This window comes from Marmota flaviventris, chromosome 3 (genome assembly GCF_047511675.1).
Source record: "Marmota flaviventris isolate mMarFla1 chromosome 3, mMarFla1.hap1, whole genome shotgun sequence".
Classification (NCBI taxonomy): domain Eukaryota; kingdom Metazoa; phylum Chordata; class Mammalia; order Rodentia; family Sciuridae; genus Marmota; species Marmota flaviventris.
Genome location: NC_092500.1, coordinates 19,588,063 through 19,604,154, shown reverse-complemented (window position 1 = coordinate 19,604,154; position 16,092 = coordinate 19,588,063). Strand labels below are relative to the sequence as shown.

At 37.0% G+C, this 16,092-nt stretch overlaps 1 protein-coding gene across 1 annotated transcript in view; it reads left to right on the top strand.

The window, feature by feature from the left end:
• Positions 1–16,092, top strand: part of Mybpc1 (myosin binding protein C1) — a 70,065-nt gene that overhangs the window by 27,920 nt on the left and 26,053 nt on the right. The window contains exons 13-21 of the mRNA XM_071609269.1: positions 726–892; positions 1,882–2,014; positions 3,980–4,104; positions 5,001–5,106; positions 6,682–6,848; positions 8,009–8,171; positions 9,520–9,626; positions 9,950–10,083; positions 15,506–15,665. Coding sequence (XP_071465370.1) covers positions 726–892; positions 1,882–2,014; positions 3,980–4,104; positions 5,001–5,106; positions 6,682–6,848; positions 8,009–8,171; positions 9,520–9,626; positions 9,950–10,083; positions 15,506–15,665 — 1,262 coding nt within the window. The remainder of the gene's footprint in view (positions 1–725; positions 893–1,881; positions 2,015–3,979; positions 4,105–5,000; positions 5,107–6,681; positions 6,849–8,008; positions 8,172–9,519; positions 9,627–9,949; positions 10,084–15,505; positions 15,666–16,092) is intronic.

The following is a 16,092-nucleotide window of genomic DNA, read 5'->3' as shown; positions in this document are numbered from 1 at the left end:
TCAAGACGGTATGTTAAGATGAAAATGGATTTTTTCCATCTCACCCTTCTTTTCCCCTGCCATTTTAGAAAAACAATTTTCTTTTAAAAAGGAAAAAAAAAAGTCTTCATGGTAGTTTCAATTTTTTAATATAAAAATAATTTAAAAAATGGTTAATGTATATACTTACTAATATAGAAGGGTAATGCTACTGGCAAAAACCAAAGATTTGAAAAAAAATTGCCTTCGTATCGATATGTACATTAGTAACATAGAAATAGGTTATTTTTCATTCCTAGACCAGAATTTAAATCTTTCAGTTCTTTGCCCACTTTCAGAATGAATGCAATACCCATATCTTAGGTGAAAACCATTCTTCAAGTTTCTCAAAATCTCACTTCCAATTACATTCTAAAATGTTTTCAGTATATTTCCTGACATCCTCTGCTCCCCTAACATTGTGTTTTTAATTAGGAAAACAAAAGCATATATTTGACGTTCTACTTATTGAAACCGTCTCCAAAATTTCATTGGCCTGGCATGCTCAAGGGCTTGGATTCCATCCCCCATACCTCCAAAAAAGAAAGGGGCGGGGGAGTAAAAACAAGTCAAACAATTCGACTTTAAATAACCAGGTTTTAAACAGAGCTTTTAAGGCAACCGAAAAGTGGGACAGGGTACCCGACCTTCCGTGTCTCTGGGAGCCAGAGCAGCTACTAAACTAGGCCATGGTTCCCCCCGGACAGGGAGGTGAAGCCGCAGGAGGAAGAGCCCGAGGTAGACGTCTGGGAGCTGCTGAAGAACGCCAACCCCAACGAGTACGAGAAGATCGCTTTCCAGTATGGCATCACCGACCTGCGCGGCATGCTCAAGCGGCTCAAGCGCATGCGCAGGGTGGAGAAGAAGAGCGCGGGTGAGTGGCGCGGGGCGTGGCAGCGCGGGCCCCGGCCGGTGCGCTGGAATGACGGGTCTGAACCCCACGCCGTGCTTCTTCCCGCCTCGCACCGGGTTGGGGTTTATTTTGGTTAGCTTGGGCTTCAGGTCGTGGTTCCCTGCCCTGCACGGTACTAGCTGTGGATAGCCGATCGCTCCTGATGAGTTAAGGTGACCGACATTTATAGTCCCATCTACCACGTGGAGTGGTAAATAGCCGCGCTGTCATTTGGAACTTTTCAGCGGACCCCTTTTCTCAGCCTCCACGTCTGCCTTACTCTGAGTCTCTGTTTTATTATCATATTCTTACGATCCTTGGAGTTTGGGAGGCCCACTTCTCACAGCCCATACGTTTTTGTAAAACATCTATGCATCTCCCTGGGCATCTGAAGTGGTTGTAGTTTGTTGTGGTTTTAAATACCTTTGTGAAGAGGGAAAAGAGAGAAAGGAATACATTTTAAGTAGATCATCAGCTTTTCACTTTCCTGTACTAACAGTCAACTACCTGTTTTATGATACATCAGGATAATACATCAATCCCATGTTTATTGTTTTATGGCTGTCCAGGTAGAATTTAAAGATTCTCACTACTTCTTTTTTTAAAAATCTCCCCCACCACCCCGAAAAGGTTGAGAAATATAGAAGGGATTTTGTTTACATATGTGATCATTCCTATTATCCTGTAACTCCTAAGGAAAGAGAGAGAGAGAGATGCAGTGTACTAGGGATTGAATCCAAGAGTGCTTTTCCTCTGAGCTACATCCCCAGTCCTGTTTATTTTTTAATTTTGAGACAGAGTCTCACTAAATTGCTGAGGCTGGCCTGGAACTTGCAATCCTCCTGCCTCAGCCTCCTGAGTCCCTGGGATTACAGACATGTGACACCTCTTCCTGCTCTCTTACACATATTGACTGAATTCTCAGCATATGTACACACATACTAACGTATTTTGCTGTTTCTATCGATCAGCTTTTGCAAAAATTCTTGATCCTGCATATCAGGTTGATAAAGGAGGCAGAGTAAGGTTTGTTGTGGAACTGGCAGATCCAAAGTTGGAGGTGAAATGGTATAAAAATGGCCAAGAAATTCGACCCAGCACAAAGTAAGTGGGCTTTGCAAGTAATCAATGACACAAATAAGGGAATCAAACAGTATTTGACTTAATTTTCTGAGAATACAAGGGCTTTTTAGTTATAATGCAAAAGCACATGAACGGAGAAAAAAGATTTAATCACTGCATGTATTTCATGATTACTAAAACCATAGTATTATGTGAAATAAGCTTTGCTTTATGTCTAATTCTATACAGACTATTTCAAGTGATTCCCAGTTATAGTTTAGTGCCACTACAGCTTATATGTAATTATTTAAGAGATTGCCAAACTTTTCACAGTTTTTAAAAGTAAAACTTAAAAATTTTTGAAATACATATTTGATATGCCAGTGAGAAATCATGCCTCATAATTAGATGACTTTTGTTTTTTGAAAACACTATCTGTATTTGATAATGGCTGAATACCTTTTATATTCAATTCAGGAGCTATTTTGAGTGCTTACTCATAGTGTTGCATCTGAATACAAGTGTTTCATGTTGAGATCTAATGAAATGCAGGTCTAAGCCCATGTTTTATTATTTCTTGGCCCTCTCCCAAAGGAAGTAGGCAAACTAATCCCTGATGTCTGATGGTATCTCTAGTCTGTTATGAAACTACTTTACAGAGATCCTCCTCAGCCTGAGAGATTTTCAACTCCAGTATATTTTTTTAAGTTAACAAGGGCCACGTGTACATTGATAAAAGACTTTAATCCTGGAAATCTGTCACTTCTGGAGTACAATTAGGTGGTTTCCAATTTCTTAATGTGATCATGCCAACAGAGTGACTTTGTGATAATAGTGTTTATATCTGGTGCAAAAATCTCTTAAAGACATCCTGTATTTACCAAAACATAATTTTATTTGGTTAGTTTTATCTAGAAAACATTGTTGAAATGTTTTATTCTTGTCGTCCTCAATTTGATAATTTCCCAACCCCAACTAACTTTTTCTGGTTTGTTATAATGCTCTAATGTGCTCCTCCATGATCCAGGTCACAGCATTAAATTTTGTGGTCTTCTTGACTTCCTGTTTTCTCTCTCTGATTACTCAAATATTTTCTTAATAGATGTTAACAGTGATATGAAAGCACGGGTTTTTAGGCTCATGTAAGAGACTGTATAGAATTACTACTGCTGTAATGATTAGTCATATAATTGTCAAATTAAACAATCATTTATTCATCCAACAGTTTATTGTGTACCTGTGCTTGGCAATGAATGGAATATATGTCAATGAATAAGATTAAGTCTCTGCCCCCTTCATAGAGCACATGAATTGGTCATTAGAAGAATGTGCAGAGTTATGGGAAAGGGGAAGAACTGTGAAATGAAATTGACCAAACTATGCTATGTGCATGTATGAATATATCACAATGAATTTCACTTTTCTGTGTAACTATGATGCACCAATTTGAAAATCCAAATTAATAGAAGGAAGACCAATAAAGTAGAGGAAGGGGATTAGGGGGTGGGAGGAAGAGTTAGAAGGGGGCAGTACTGGGATTGAAATGGAGCAAATTTTATTATGATTTTATGAATATATTAAAATGAACCCCACAATTATGTATAAATATAATACACTAATAAAAAAATCTAGAACAAAAGAATGCACAGAGTTAAAAATCTGACACTGTCAACCAAATCTGTTTTCAAACAGTGGGTTTAAAAAATTCAAACAGCAAATATGTGAGAACTGGTTTATATTTGAAAGAAAAACCATGTAAAAAAAGAAATATAAACAAATTAAATAATGTATATAAACATGCATGTGTATCGTGGATCATAAAGATGGGGATTGTTTTTTGTTTGATGTTAATTAAACTATTTAAAATACATGCTACAAAAAGGGATGATTAATATTATTTCCCTTACTTTCAGATATTACCAAATTATAAGCCATCTTTGCTGACAATAAGGCAAAGAATAATATTAAGCTCATGGACTCTGTTTATCTTCCTCCTGTTTAAAACAGATACATCTTTGAACACAAAGGATGCGAAAGAATCATGTTTATCAATAACTGTTCGCTGACAGATGACTCAGAGTATTATGTGACAGCTGGCGATGAAAAATGTTCTACTGAGCTCTTTGTGAGAGGTAAGATGAAATTTCTTCCTACGGTCATCAGTGCTCCCAGTACATCATTACTCCCAGGGGTAATGATCAAAAGAATGGTCAGGGAACTTCTTTAGCTCCAAGCTAGAAATGGTTTGGGTTGGCCGTTAGATTGGCCCAGCATTGAGGCTACCCTGCACTGGCAGATGTCATGAATCCTAAGGAATCTTCAGATGTCTTAAGGCTAGAAAAGTCAAGGGGAGAAGAAACTTCTGAATGAAACTGCCCCATAGTTTTGACTCAAGCCAAGCACTGTTCTGCCTGATAATTACAATTATTATAGCTTCTGAAACTCAACAAACTTCACTGGATGATCCTTGTTTCACACTCTCCACTAATAACAAATAGAATTCTCTTAAAACCAGCTTGGTAGTTGGTATCAGTAGATCATCATTTATGAAGACATTGTGAAAAGAACTGGAGGGGTGAAATGAAGCCACATGTCACTTTTTTTTTTTTTTAATGAAGCCCTCTGATGACAGACAACTCTATAATCTCTACCCTCCTTTTAGAACCAAAATAAAGAACTTTAGTGTTATCCATTCTCCTTCTCAGGAGTGTCTACCACCTGGTATCTTATTGGCTGAAAGAAGGATACTTGATACATATTTTATCTGCTCTCTAAAACAATGATTTATTTAATTTGGAAAGCTGTGAGAGAATTGGGAGAACTTTTCCAGGGTTGTTAGCGATTTGTTTTGCCAATAACATAAAGTAAAAAATAAACAAATAAGTAAACCCTCGCCTCCTATTTACTACCATAGAACTACCATAGATGATGCTTTGGTATTTTTGGATTTTCATTTGTGAACAAGTCAGGGTTTGGGAGACAGGATTTCGATATTTAATGATTTTGATTTCCTCCTTTTTCATACTAGAACCTCCAATTATGGTGACTAAACAGCTGGAAGATATGAATGCTTATTGTGGGGAAAGAGTTGAATTAGAATGTGAGGTGTCTGAAGATGATGCCAATGTAAAATGGTAAGTAGTTTTCCTGATGTCTGTCCTTTTATATTTTTTGTACCAGGAATACCTAACCACTGAGCCATATCCTCAGCCTTTTTTCTTTCTTTTTTTTTTTTTTTTAATTTTGAGACAGGGTCTCACTAAGTTGCTTAGAGCCTCACTAAATTGCTGGGAATGGCTTTGAACACCCTGCCTCAGCCTCCCGAGTTGCTGGGAATTAAAGGTGTTTGCTATTGCATTCAAATCTGTCCATTTTAAAAAAATATTTATTTTTCAGTTTTAGGTAGACACAATATCTTTATTTTATTTTTATGTGGTTCTGAGGATCGAACCCAGTGCTTCACATATGCTAGGTGAGCACTCAACCATTGAGCCATAACCCCAGCCCTCTGTCCATTTTTTTTAATCTTTTATTTTTTAGTTGTAGTTGGACACAATACCTTTATTTTAATTATTTATTTTTATGTGGCGCTGAGGATTGAACTCAGGGCCTCACACATGCTAGGCGAGTGCTCTACTGCTGAGCCACAAACCCAGCCCCCCCCCCCCGGTTCATTTTTAATAGACAAAAATAGTATCTTCCTAGTTAATAGAACAGAAAATACACATGGCTTTTAAACATATGAACAGACTTTTGACCTTATAGAGATCTCAACCTTAGTAAAGATGACAACTACAATATTCTATAATCTTGGGGTTCTTTTCAGTTATAAGACAGAGAAAAGATCCAGAAATCTATATTGGTAAGGATGTAGGAAGGTAGGAACTTATAACTACTCAGGTTACCCTGGTCGGTTTGACTCCAAGGACCGAGGATACTCTGACTCTCTACACCACTATCCTTCTCACCAATCCTTACTGACAACTTAGATGGAAAAAAAAACATGTTTTTTTCAGTTACATCCTCATCACTGTATTGTTACAGCATCCTCAGAAAAATATTTTAGACTAAGAATCACCAATTTATTTTTTAAAAAGTTAAAAAAGAGCTGGGGCTGGGGATATAGCTCAGTGGCAGAATATGTGAGGCCCTAGGTTTGATTTCCTGTGCTAAAAAAAGTAAAAATAAAAGTAAGTAAGTAAGTAAATAAGTAAATAAATAAATAGAAGCTTTATTTCCTGCTCAGGTGGAGAGTGTTTTCTTACATGTTCCCTCTGAGTAATCTCAAAATCAAAAACTAGAGGATTCAAAATCTTAAAATAAAATTTTATGTTGAGAAGTACAGTAAATTACACAGAGGAATCTGTAGCAAATGGTACAGAGTAAATTGTTCATGCAAATCTACTGTCACAGCTATCTTTAAAATGTGTCAAGAACCCAGGAGGGGGTACTATCCACTTTCAGCATCTTCCTCTGATTGGCTTATGTTCTCTTAATATTATTTTTGTAGACAATATTTGTTACAGGATGAATCCAATGGCAGATAGATTGACTGATATAGTCTTTTAACTCGGCAAATCTTTCTTCTATGTCTTTCATCTGCCAGAAATGGTATGAGACACTGGGATAAAGCAAGAAACAGGACTGATGAAGTTTGTTTCCCAGAGGTTGATTTATAAAAGTTTTTTTTATGATCCATATTAACTCAGGTTTAAGAATGGTGAAGAGATCTTCCCTGGTCCAAAATCAAGATACAGGATTAAAGTTGAGGGCAAAAAACACATTTTGATCATAGACGGAGCCACGAAGGCCGACAGTGCGGAATATTCAGTGATGACAACAGGAGGACAGTCATCCGCCAAACTGAGCGTTGACTGTAAGTACGATTGCTCGGGCGTCTTCGGAGCTGGTGCACAAATCATGTTGTGCTCTTTAATCCAGTTTTAGGAAAGTTCCAATCTATTTGATTTATTCCTGTGGCATTTTTAAAGATGTGAAATTGGATTCCATTTTAGCTGAGTGTCTACCAGAGAGTCAGGGACTCTGAAAAAGGAACCAACTACTGCATTTAATAGTAGAGTACTGATATCAGGAAGAAAATATTTTAAAAAAATCATCAGCCAGAAAAGTGATCCAAATTGTTCTGTTCTCAAGACCATAAAAATAGATGGTAAATACTTAGATATCAAATCTCAATAATGTTTCCTGAATCCATAAGTAAGCATTCTATCTAGTCATTAAATAAGTAACCAACACTCTGTGATTGCAATTGGGGTAAGAAGAAAATTATTCAGACCAAGTGGGCATAATCAAGGACATGCCACCAGTGAATAAGAGCTTATTAGCTAATAGGCTCCAGAGCTTTGAGAAAATCCATGTACTTTCCCAAATGTGTTCTAATGGTCGTCACTTCTCAGTGACAGAATCTGTCCCAGTTTGCCATGAAAATTAAAATAGCAAAATGTCAGGATGAGTGGTAAGACATGCAGAGCAAAAAATCTCATTTCCCTACTTGTCCAATTGTAGTTTATATGATCATGGATTTGTTCAGAAGCAATCTCAATACACTCCTTGTGCTTCATGGAATTATGGCCATTTTAGTTTAATATCAAATGTTTTTCAACCACAGGCAGGTCCTTGTCTTGATATTTGTATCCATTTAAAGCAAGTACAGCTAGTTCTGCTCTAATTCAACATATTCATTCCTAATAATCATTATTCTATGCAAAATCATGCAGTAAAAATCACAAGGTTTACACAAGAAATGGAAATATGGGCATAGCACTCCAAGAAATTTGTTAGAGACACATTTTTTTTTTAAAAAAAGAACCTCATAAAAAACAGTGGCACAATTTTACCCATAGTAAATGCTCAATAAATATAACAATTGTCCTCTAGTGTATCGATTGCACTGCAACAAATTCTCATCTTCAAAACAAGCATGGTAGCAGAAGTGAGAGTCCCATTGTGAAATGCCATCATGCTGGCCTGTGTGGAGCTTGGGTTCTGCACTCATGCTGCTCCTTATCTCCACAGTGAGACCTCTGAAGATTTTGACACCTCTGACTGATCAGACTGTAAAACTTGGAAAAGAAGTATGCTTGAAGTGTGAGATCTCTGAAAACATACCAGGAAAATGGACTAAAAATGGCCTGCCTGTTCAGGAGAGTGACCGTCTGAAGGTTGTTCACAAAGGAAAGTAAGCAAACGAGGTGCCACTGGTGAGGGTTGGTCACCATCTCCACCTTCCCCACTTCCTCATTTACATACTTGTGCAATTTCTGTTTGGAGAGGAGCCATAGGGAGATGACCTATTTCTAGTTCTTTGCTTCCAACTAGCAAGAACCTGTGATTTCTTTGTTGTACATCATGTCCTATTCACGATCCTGTATTTGTACTTCACTATGGTTCTTTGTTGACTAATTTTGTTGCATCTAAACAAGAGGTTAGAGGAATGGGCTGACAAGCTGGTCAAATGTATGAACTGTCCCAACCAATGTTAAAAAAGATTTAGAGTAGACCACTGATTTGAACTTGGTTTCTGCACTAGGTCCAACCAACCAAGTCATCATGGAGTTACTCATGCTGAAGTTCCACACCACCATGCCCCAAACTAAGTTGCTTATCTGATCTTCCATGAAATCTGGAAAAAGAAAAATAATAGCCAAATCCAAGCAGACCAGTTTTAGCAGGCATGATAAGGAAATACCCTCTGCTTTTACCTGTACAAGGAAAGCAACTTTGAAATAATCCAATTTTTGTTGTTTCTGCTTTCTTCAGCCCTTTTCTGCTATAAAGTCAATTTCTGCTCAGCTCATCAGAATACTCATTCTACTTTATAGAATGAGGTATTGCCAGATAAGATCTTTAAAACAAATTTGTTTTAATTTTGTCTTTTGACAACAGTAAATGTCACATTTTTTTTTCCTTGAGGGGGTGGGCATAATATTCTAGAATCTAGCAAAGATCTAAGGCAAGGGTCTGGACCAATGGGCTCTTAAAAAATCATGAATGGACTTTTGGGGAATCTACAAATCCTCTGAAATGGTGAGAAAATTCTGTGTGTGTACAAAATACACACTTTCTGTAGAGAAAGGGTCCATAATATCCATCTGATATTCACTGGTTTGTGACACCAATAAAATTAAGAACTATTATTCTTTTGGCATGTAAAACCAAGTCAAGATTATGATTAATAATTTGAATCTTCAAATGTAGCATTACTGAGGTGCTATGTCTTAATCTTTTTAAAGTTATGAAAATAAAAAAAGAATAATAGACTCTTGCACGCATAATAAGCAGGGTATTTTTTGGTACAAATATTTCTATGTACTCCAAAATAGAAGTCTAATTTAGGTCAATAAATAATTAAGACTTCACGTTCATTCTTCCTTCCTTTCTCTCTTCCTCTCACTTTCTCTCTTCCTCTCCCTTTCTCATGCATGAAAGAAGTAAATCAGGTAAAGGACAGGTGTCTTTTCAGTTTGGTTCATATATAGTCTAAGTCTTTATAAAGTCTTAGAAATATGTTTTTCTCGTTTCCTTAGAGTCCACAAGTTAGTTATCGCCAATGCCCTCCTTGAAGATGAAGGTGATTATGTGTTTACACCAGATGCCTACAACGTTACTTTGCCTGCCAAAGTTCATGTTGTTGGTGAGTAGAATCAGTGCATAGTTGTATTCTTATTGGTCTGATCTGGTTTGCCTAGGAATTGCAATGTATCCAAAACCATATGATATATCACCTGCTATTAGTCACTAACTGAAGTACTCGGTTCTTAAATCTTACAATGGGATAGTTTTGCAAGGTTCTGGGCACCAACTACCTTGACCCTTCTTGTGTTCTTTTTAGTCAGATAAAAACGCGGGATTACCAATGTTTAGCACCAGCCAATCACTAACCAAAATAAGCACTAGCCAATCACTAACCACATGGAAATGACTGTCTGATAACAAAGGCCATGCTTAATACTCCAGATCCTCCTAAGATCATCCTGGATGGTCTTGATGCTGACAATACGGTGACCGTGATTGCAGGGAGTAAGCTTCGTCTTGAGATTCCTGTCTCTGGAGAACCACCTCCTAAGTGCCTTTGGAGCCGAGCAGATAAGGTTTGTCATACACCCACACACACACACACACCCACACACACACACACACACAGGCTGTCCCACTTCTTGCACTCCAATAGTCAGATGAAGGGAGAAGGCAAATCAACAACCAAGAGTACAGTACAGAAGTAATTTCTTTGAAAGGGAAAGATGATTGATTTTCAGGCAAATCTGATAATCCTTTTCTTTTCATATTCTAACTACCTACTATGTGGTCAAGTGTACTTTTGTTCATAATAAACAAGGTCCCATTATGAACAAGGTCCTTCATTCTGTTGATGCTATGAGGTAAGATAGAGAAGAAATAGTGAATTTTTTAGATAAAGTAAATAAGTGACAGAACAAAGTCCCTTTGGAGAGCGAGAAGCATTATGAAGATAATAAAAGAGAATGTCACGATAACAAGTGGCTGCATAGTCAGTGGTAGCCTCTGAGAATAACAGCAAGGGACCCCTTAGGCAGAGAAGAAAGGGAAGAGATTTCCAGGTGGAGGCCATGCAAGTGCAAAGTCCAGAGCGAGAGAACAAGCTTGGTGTGCTGGAGGAATAGGAAGAAAGATGGTGGGGTTGGGGTGGAGTGAATGAGGAAGAGAAAAATAAGATTGGAGTGGAAGAGTAGTGCCCGCTCAAGTGTAACCCTTGGCTTCCTGCAAAAAGAAGGGGAAAAAAAGAAAATTCTGTTTTTACATTTAAAAAGTAGAAATGAAAAACAGACTTCTACTTCCAATCAAAATAGAATAATAGGAACCTGATATATACGCTCCTCTGAAATAAGCCCCTAAATTGACAAAACATATGAACGATGGTTTTCAAGAGAGTGGACACCAAACAATGAAAAGCAGTGACCCTGAATATGGAAACAGGTGTGTCTACGATTGTCCCAGCTTCCTGCCTTAAGAGAGTTTCCAGGCAGTGTACCAGGAAAAGAAACCCAGACAGAGTCCAAGGTTAGGACTCCCTTCGTACAAGGAGGCTGCATAGCTGGAGTTCCAACAGAGTCATACTGGAAGAGAGAGTTGCTCAGAGAGAGTCCTGGAGCTCCCTAGAGGGTCCCTTTCAAGTATTCAGAAGTTATCAATGCATATTTTTACGGAAATCACCGAGGACTGAGGAAAGAACCATCACCGAGGATTAAAAAGAAGAGGGCATCATTCACATAAGGCCAGGAATAGTGCTTGTCCCTCCTTAGAGCAGACTGAAAGCCTCATCCTACAAAGTGCATTGAGGAGAATCATCCCAAAGGCCTTGCCTTGGTTGTGGAAATAATTGACTGGACACTGCTTAGGACATATCTAACAAATTAGAAAAGCAAGCTCTAAAAGGTTCAATTGATTTCCAAGTAATTGAATTGCATTTAGTATAAAGCTCAAGATTTGGCATACAAAAGTACCAAGCATCTAAAAAGGTAAAATTTGTAATATCTGCCATTGGTCAGTATGTTACAGAGAAATGAGGGGGAAACGTAACCCAAAGGGAGAAGGGTTGATTGAAACCAGCCCAGATCTTGCACATGTATTAGAATTAGCCATCAAGGACATGGAAATTATATTCCAATGTTCAAGCAGTTAGGTGGAGAAATGTTATGTTCTCTATTCAAAGTAGAGATAGTGAAGTAAAATGGGGGGTGGGGGGATGAAGAGGAAAATTATTTGTAAAGACCCAAATCAAATTGTCTAGAAGATAAAAACTGTAAATAAAATGTCTTTATATAAAATGCCTCAAAAAAAGTGGATGGAATTAATAGCTGATTAGACATTGCAGGCAAATTTGAAGACACAGTGATAGAAACTTTCCAAAATGAAGTATAGGATAGAAAGGGTCTAAAACAACTAAGAGAGGCATCCAATTGAACTTCTGGTTTCCATTCTAGCATTTAAGGGGCTTGGAGGTCACCAATCCATCTTACAAGAGAAGGCGGTATATACAAACTGGAAAATGAGCACCTCCAAATCTGTCAGAGAAGTGAGAGGATAGGGCAGACTGCTGACCCCTACAGTGGAGAGCCAAAGGCAGACACAGAATCACAACCTGAGCAGAAACCTCTGTCTGGGAAACCAGTGCTAGAAGAGGAAAATTTAGACTGTAATTGATAAATATCTGGAGTCTGAGAGTTCAAAGCTCCAGGGGGACCCTGTCATGGGAAACCCCCCACTTCTTCAATTACTTTCAGGAGCTCTGTCAGGCTTCACAGTGAATCCTGGAGCAAGATCCCATCTGGGGCAGGAGAAGCCATCGTGAAGTATGTTAGAGCATTCTCTTCTTAATGAGGCGTGCATTTACCAGAGCCTAACTTGCTGGTGTTGTATCAGAGTCTGACCTACTGGGGGGAAGGGAAAGACTCCAGTGTAGACCTCTCAAGCCTTCCTGTCCTGCTGAAGAAATGGGGGTAAAGTGAGAAGCACTGGAGACACTCCAGGGTTGTAAACTCAAGAGATCTCCCTTCGTCTTCTTTAATGATGAGCAAAAGAACTTGAACAGACACCTCAAAGAATATGTACAGATGGCAAGTAAGCACCGGAGAAGATGTCCCATACCACATGTCATTAGTATAGTACAAAGTAAAACAATGAGATACCAGGACTCACCCATTATAGTGGTCAAAATTCAAAACAGACAACATCCAATGCTTGCTGGGATGTGGAGTGACAAAAACGTAAAATGCTATGGCCAGTTGGAAGAGAGTCCATCAGTTTCTTTCAAAATGGAACACACCTTTTTTTTTTTTTTTTACATGATTCAGCTCTTCTTCAGTATTTATTTACTCAAAAGAGTTGAGAACTGAATATCCATACAAAAACCTGCTTACAAGTGTTTATAGCCACTTTCTTCATAATTGCCAAAACTTGGAAGCAACCAGTATGTCGTTCCATAGGTGAATGGATAAGCAAACTGTCATCCCTTTTGGTTCCATTTTCATTGAAGTACAGTTGCTAAATAATTTCCCACATCACAGGAAGAGAAAACTACAAACATGTATCGCTTATGAACAGATGAAAAAGTTCTAAAAAAAAATTTAGCAGATAAAATTCATCAACATATGAAAAGAATGATGTATTTATCCAGGAAAAGGAAAAGTTGGTTTAACATTTGAAAATCAATAAAGTTCATAATATTAACAAAAAGGAAAAACACAATTATCTCAATAAACAGCAAAAATATGAAAAATTCCATATATTCCTGTTTTAAAAAAACTTTCAACAAACTAAGAAGTGAAAAGAACTTCCTCACATAGTAGAAGATATTATAAAAACCTTATAGTTACCATCCTACTTAATAAAGACTGAATGCTTTCCTCCCAAGATCAAGAATGAGAAAGAGAAGATGTCTACTATCACTACCTCTAATCAACATTGTATTTGAGCTTGGTAACCAAACATGAAAAATAAATAAAATTCATCCATATTGAAAAGGAAGAAGTAAAACTGCCTTTATTTGCAGGTGACATAATGTAAAAAAAAAAAAAAAAAAAATATATATATATATATATATATATATATATATATATATATATATATATATACACTAGAACAAATGTTCGTAGTAACTTTATTTTTAATATTCCAAAGCTAAAAATAACCCCAAGTTCCATACATGGGTGAGAATGGATAGACAAATTTTAAGTATATTCAAGCAATTTTAAGTATATTCAACAATAAAAAGGAATGTGTTTCTGATACATGTAAGAAGAACACAGATGAATCTTAAAATAATTATTCTGACTTTAAAATACTTTAAAACATTATTTTGTAAAATGCTTAAAAATTGTCAGCATCAAATGTTGGCAAGGATATGGAGCAACTAAACTTCCAGACATCACTGGTGGGAATGCAAAATGGTACATCCAATTTGCATGAATTGCATTAAAACCATTTCATAGTTTTTAATAAACATATACTTACTACATACAACTCTATGATACTCTCTCTAGTTATTTACACAAGAGAAATGAAGACACATGTCTACACCAAAATCTATACATTAATATTTGTAGAAGCTTTGTTCGTTTTTACCAAAACCTGGAAATAACTCTAAAGTCTAGTTGTACCAATATTTTTTATGCTGTGAATCAATAACACATGCAAAGTACAATGGAATACAATTCAGCAATAAAAAAGAATGAACTAGTAATAGATGCAGCAACGTGGATGAATCTAAAAAGCATTATGCAAAGTAATGCCAGATTCAAAAGGCAATCTACTGCTTGATTCTTGTCATATGATACTTGGAAAAAAGAAAAACTAAGGGACAGATATTAGATAGTGGTTGCCAGGGACCAAATTGTAAGGTATGGGTTGATTGCCAAGGAGCATGGAGGTACCATTGAAGGTGACAGAAATAGTCTATATCTTAATCACGGTAATGATTACACATTGCATCAATTTGTCAAAATTCATAGAACCAGGTATCTAAAAAGTATAAATGTTCCTCTATAAATTTCATAGCACAATATGCAGACAAAACAAAATACAGAAAACCAAGGAGGATAATGTAATATTACCCTAAATAAATATATTCTTTTCACATTAAAGTAAATAAGGACATATTTTATAATCTTAGGTTGGTATTTGGCTACACTGAGTAAATTTTATTTTACTATAAAATAAATGAATTATGAAAGTTATTTTGGATATTCTTACTATGTCTCAATTTTGTGTTGTTGAAGACCTATATAAGTCCCAATCCAACACAAGAGAAAGTTAATTTAATGGTTACTGGCAAATTTCCAAGTTTCTAAATTACCCCAGCGTTCTCTGTTATTTCTCTTTGTGTATTTCACTATCATTTTTCATGTGGAAAATATGATCTGAGAATCCAAAAATTGTTGTTTCTTTAAATTTCAGGTTTAATAAAGAAAGAAAGTAATAAAATATAGAAGAAAGTAAAACTAATAAAAAGAAGTAACAGAAGCCCCAACTTCTCTCTGTACTTTGGGAATTACATATTCATTCTTCCATGTCCTTATTGGAAATGGAAAATCCATATTCAACAACTTGAGTGGAAAGTTGACCTGGGGGCCTTCTTCAACCTTTTCCATGTTTTTAAAATTTTCAAGGCATCTATAGAAATTAACAAATCATTATTTAGTTTCTGACATGAGTCCAAGTATTTCTAACTTCATTCAAGAAGAGACTCCTGTCCTAAAAGTTCACTTCTTCCCTCATATTTTCAGTCTACCATCTTTCTCTGGGAAGAGTTGGTTGATGGGCTCTGGGATCCAGTCCCAGTTCCACTACTTCTTAGCTTGTGGACTTGAACAGGTTAAGTCTTGGTTCCTCATGTATAAATGGGATACTGCCTCTGTCGCTAGAGTTGGGGGAAGATTAAACAGAGAAAATGCATTTGGGGCATTAACACCACTCCTAGCTCAAGTTGAAGTATCTCTTCTTGTGCGCATCACACTGCATTTTATCCCTTCTTGTCAGGCTATCATGGAGGGCAGTGGCCGGATACGAGCAGAATCCTATCCTGACAGCAGCACCTTGGTCATTGATGTGGCTGAAAGAGATGACTCTGGTGTTTACCACATAAATCTGAAGAATGAAGCTGGAGAAGCACATGCAAGCATCAAGATTAAAGTTGTGGGTAAGTCCTCTTGGGGAGCAGACGTCTATAATGAGATGGATACACCTAGATCCAGAGCAGACCTGGCCAAGTGTTGGTTGCCTCAGGTTTTCTGAGTAGCCAACAAAAGGAAAGCACAGTATAGCTATATTTTATAAATCTCACTTGCTCCCTTCTCTTTCAACCTTTGCCACTTTCTTCTCTTCCTTTCCATTTTCCACCCCCCCTTTCCTTCAATTTCTCTTCTATTTTCTTGCCTCAAGGACTTGACTTTTGAGGAAAGGTCAGCCATTTTGGATTCCTGATCATTAACTGCAAAGTCATAGTCTCTTTTTATTGCCCTTTAAAAGTCATTGAAACACAATTGCTAAATAATTTCCCACATCACAGTCAATGCAGAGCAATAAGATCTATCTTGGTCCTTAGTGTATTTTTATTTTTTTTAAAT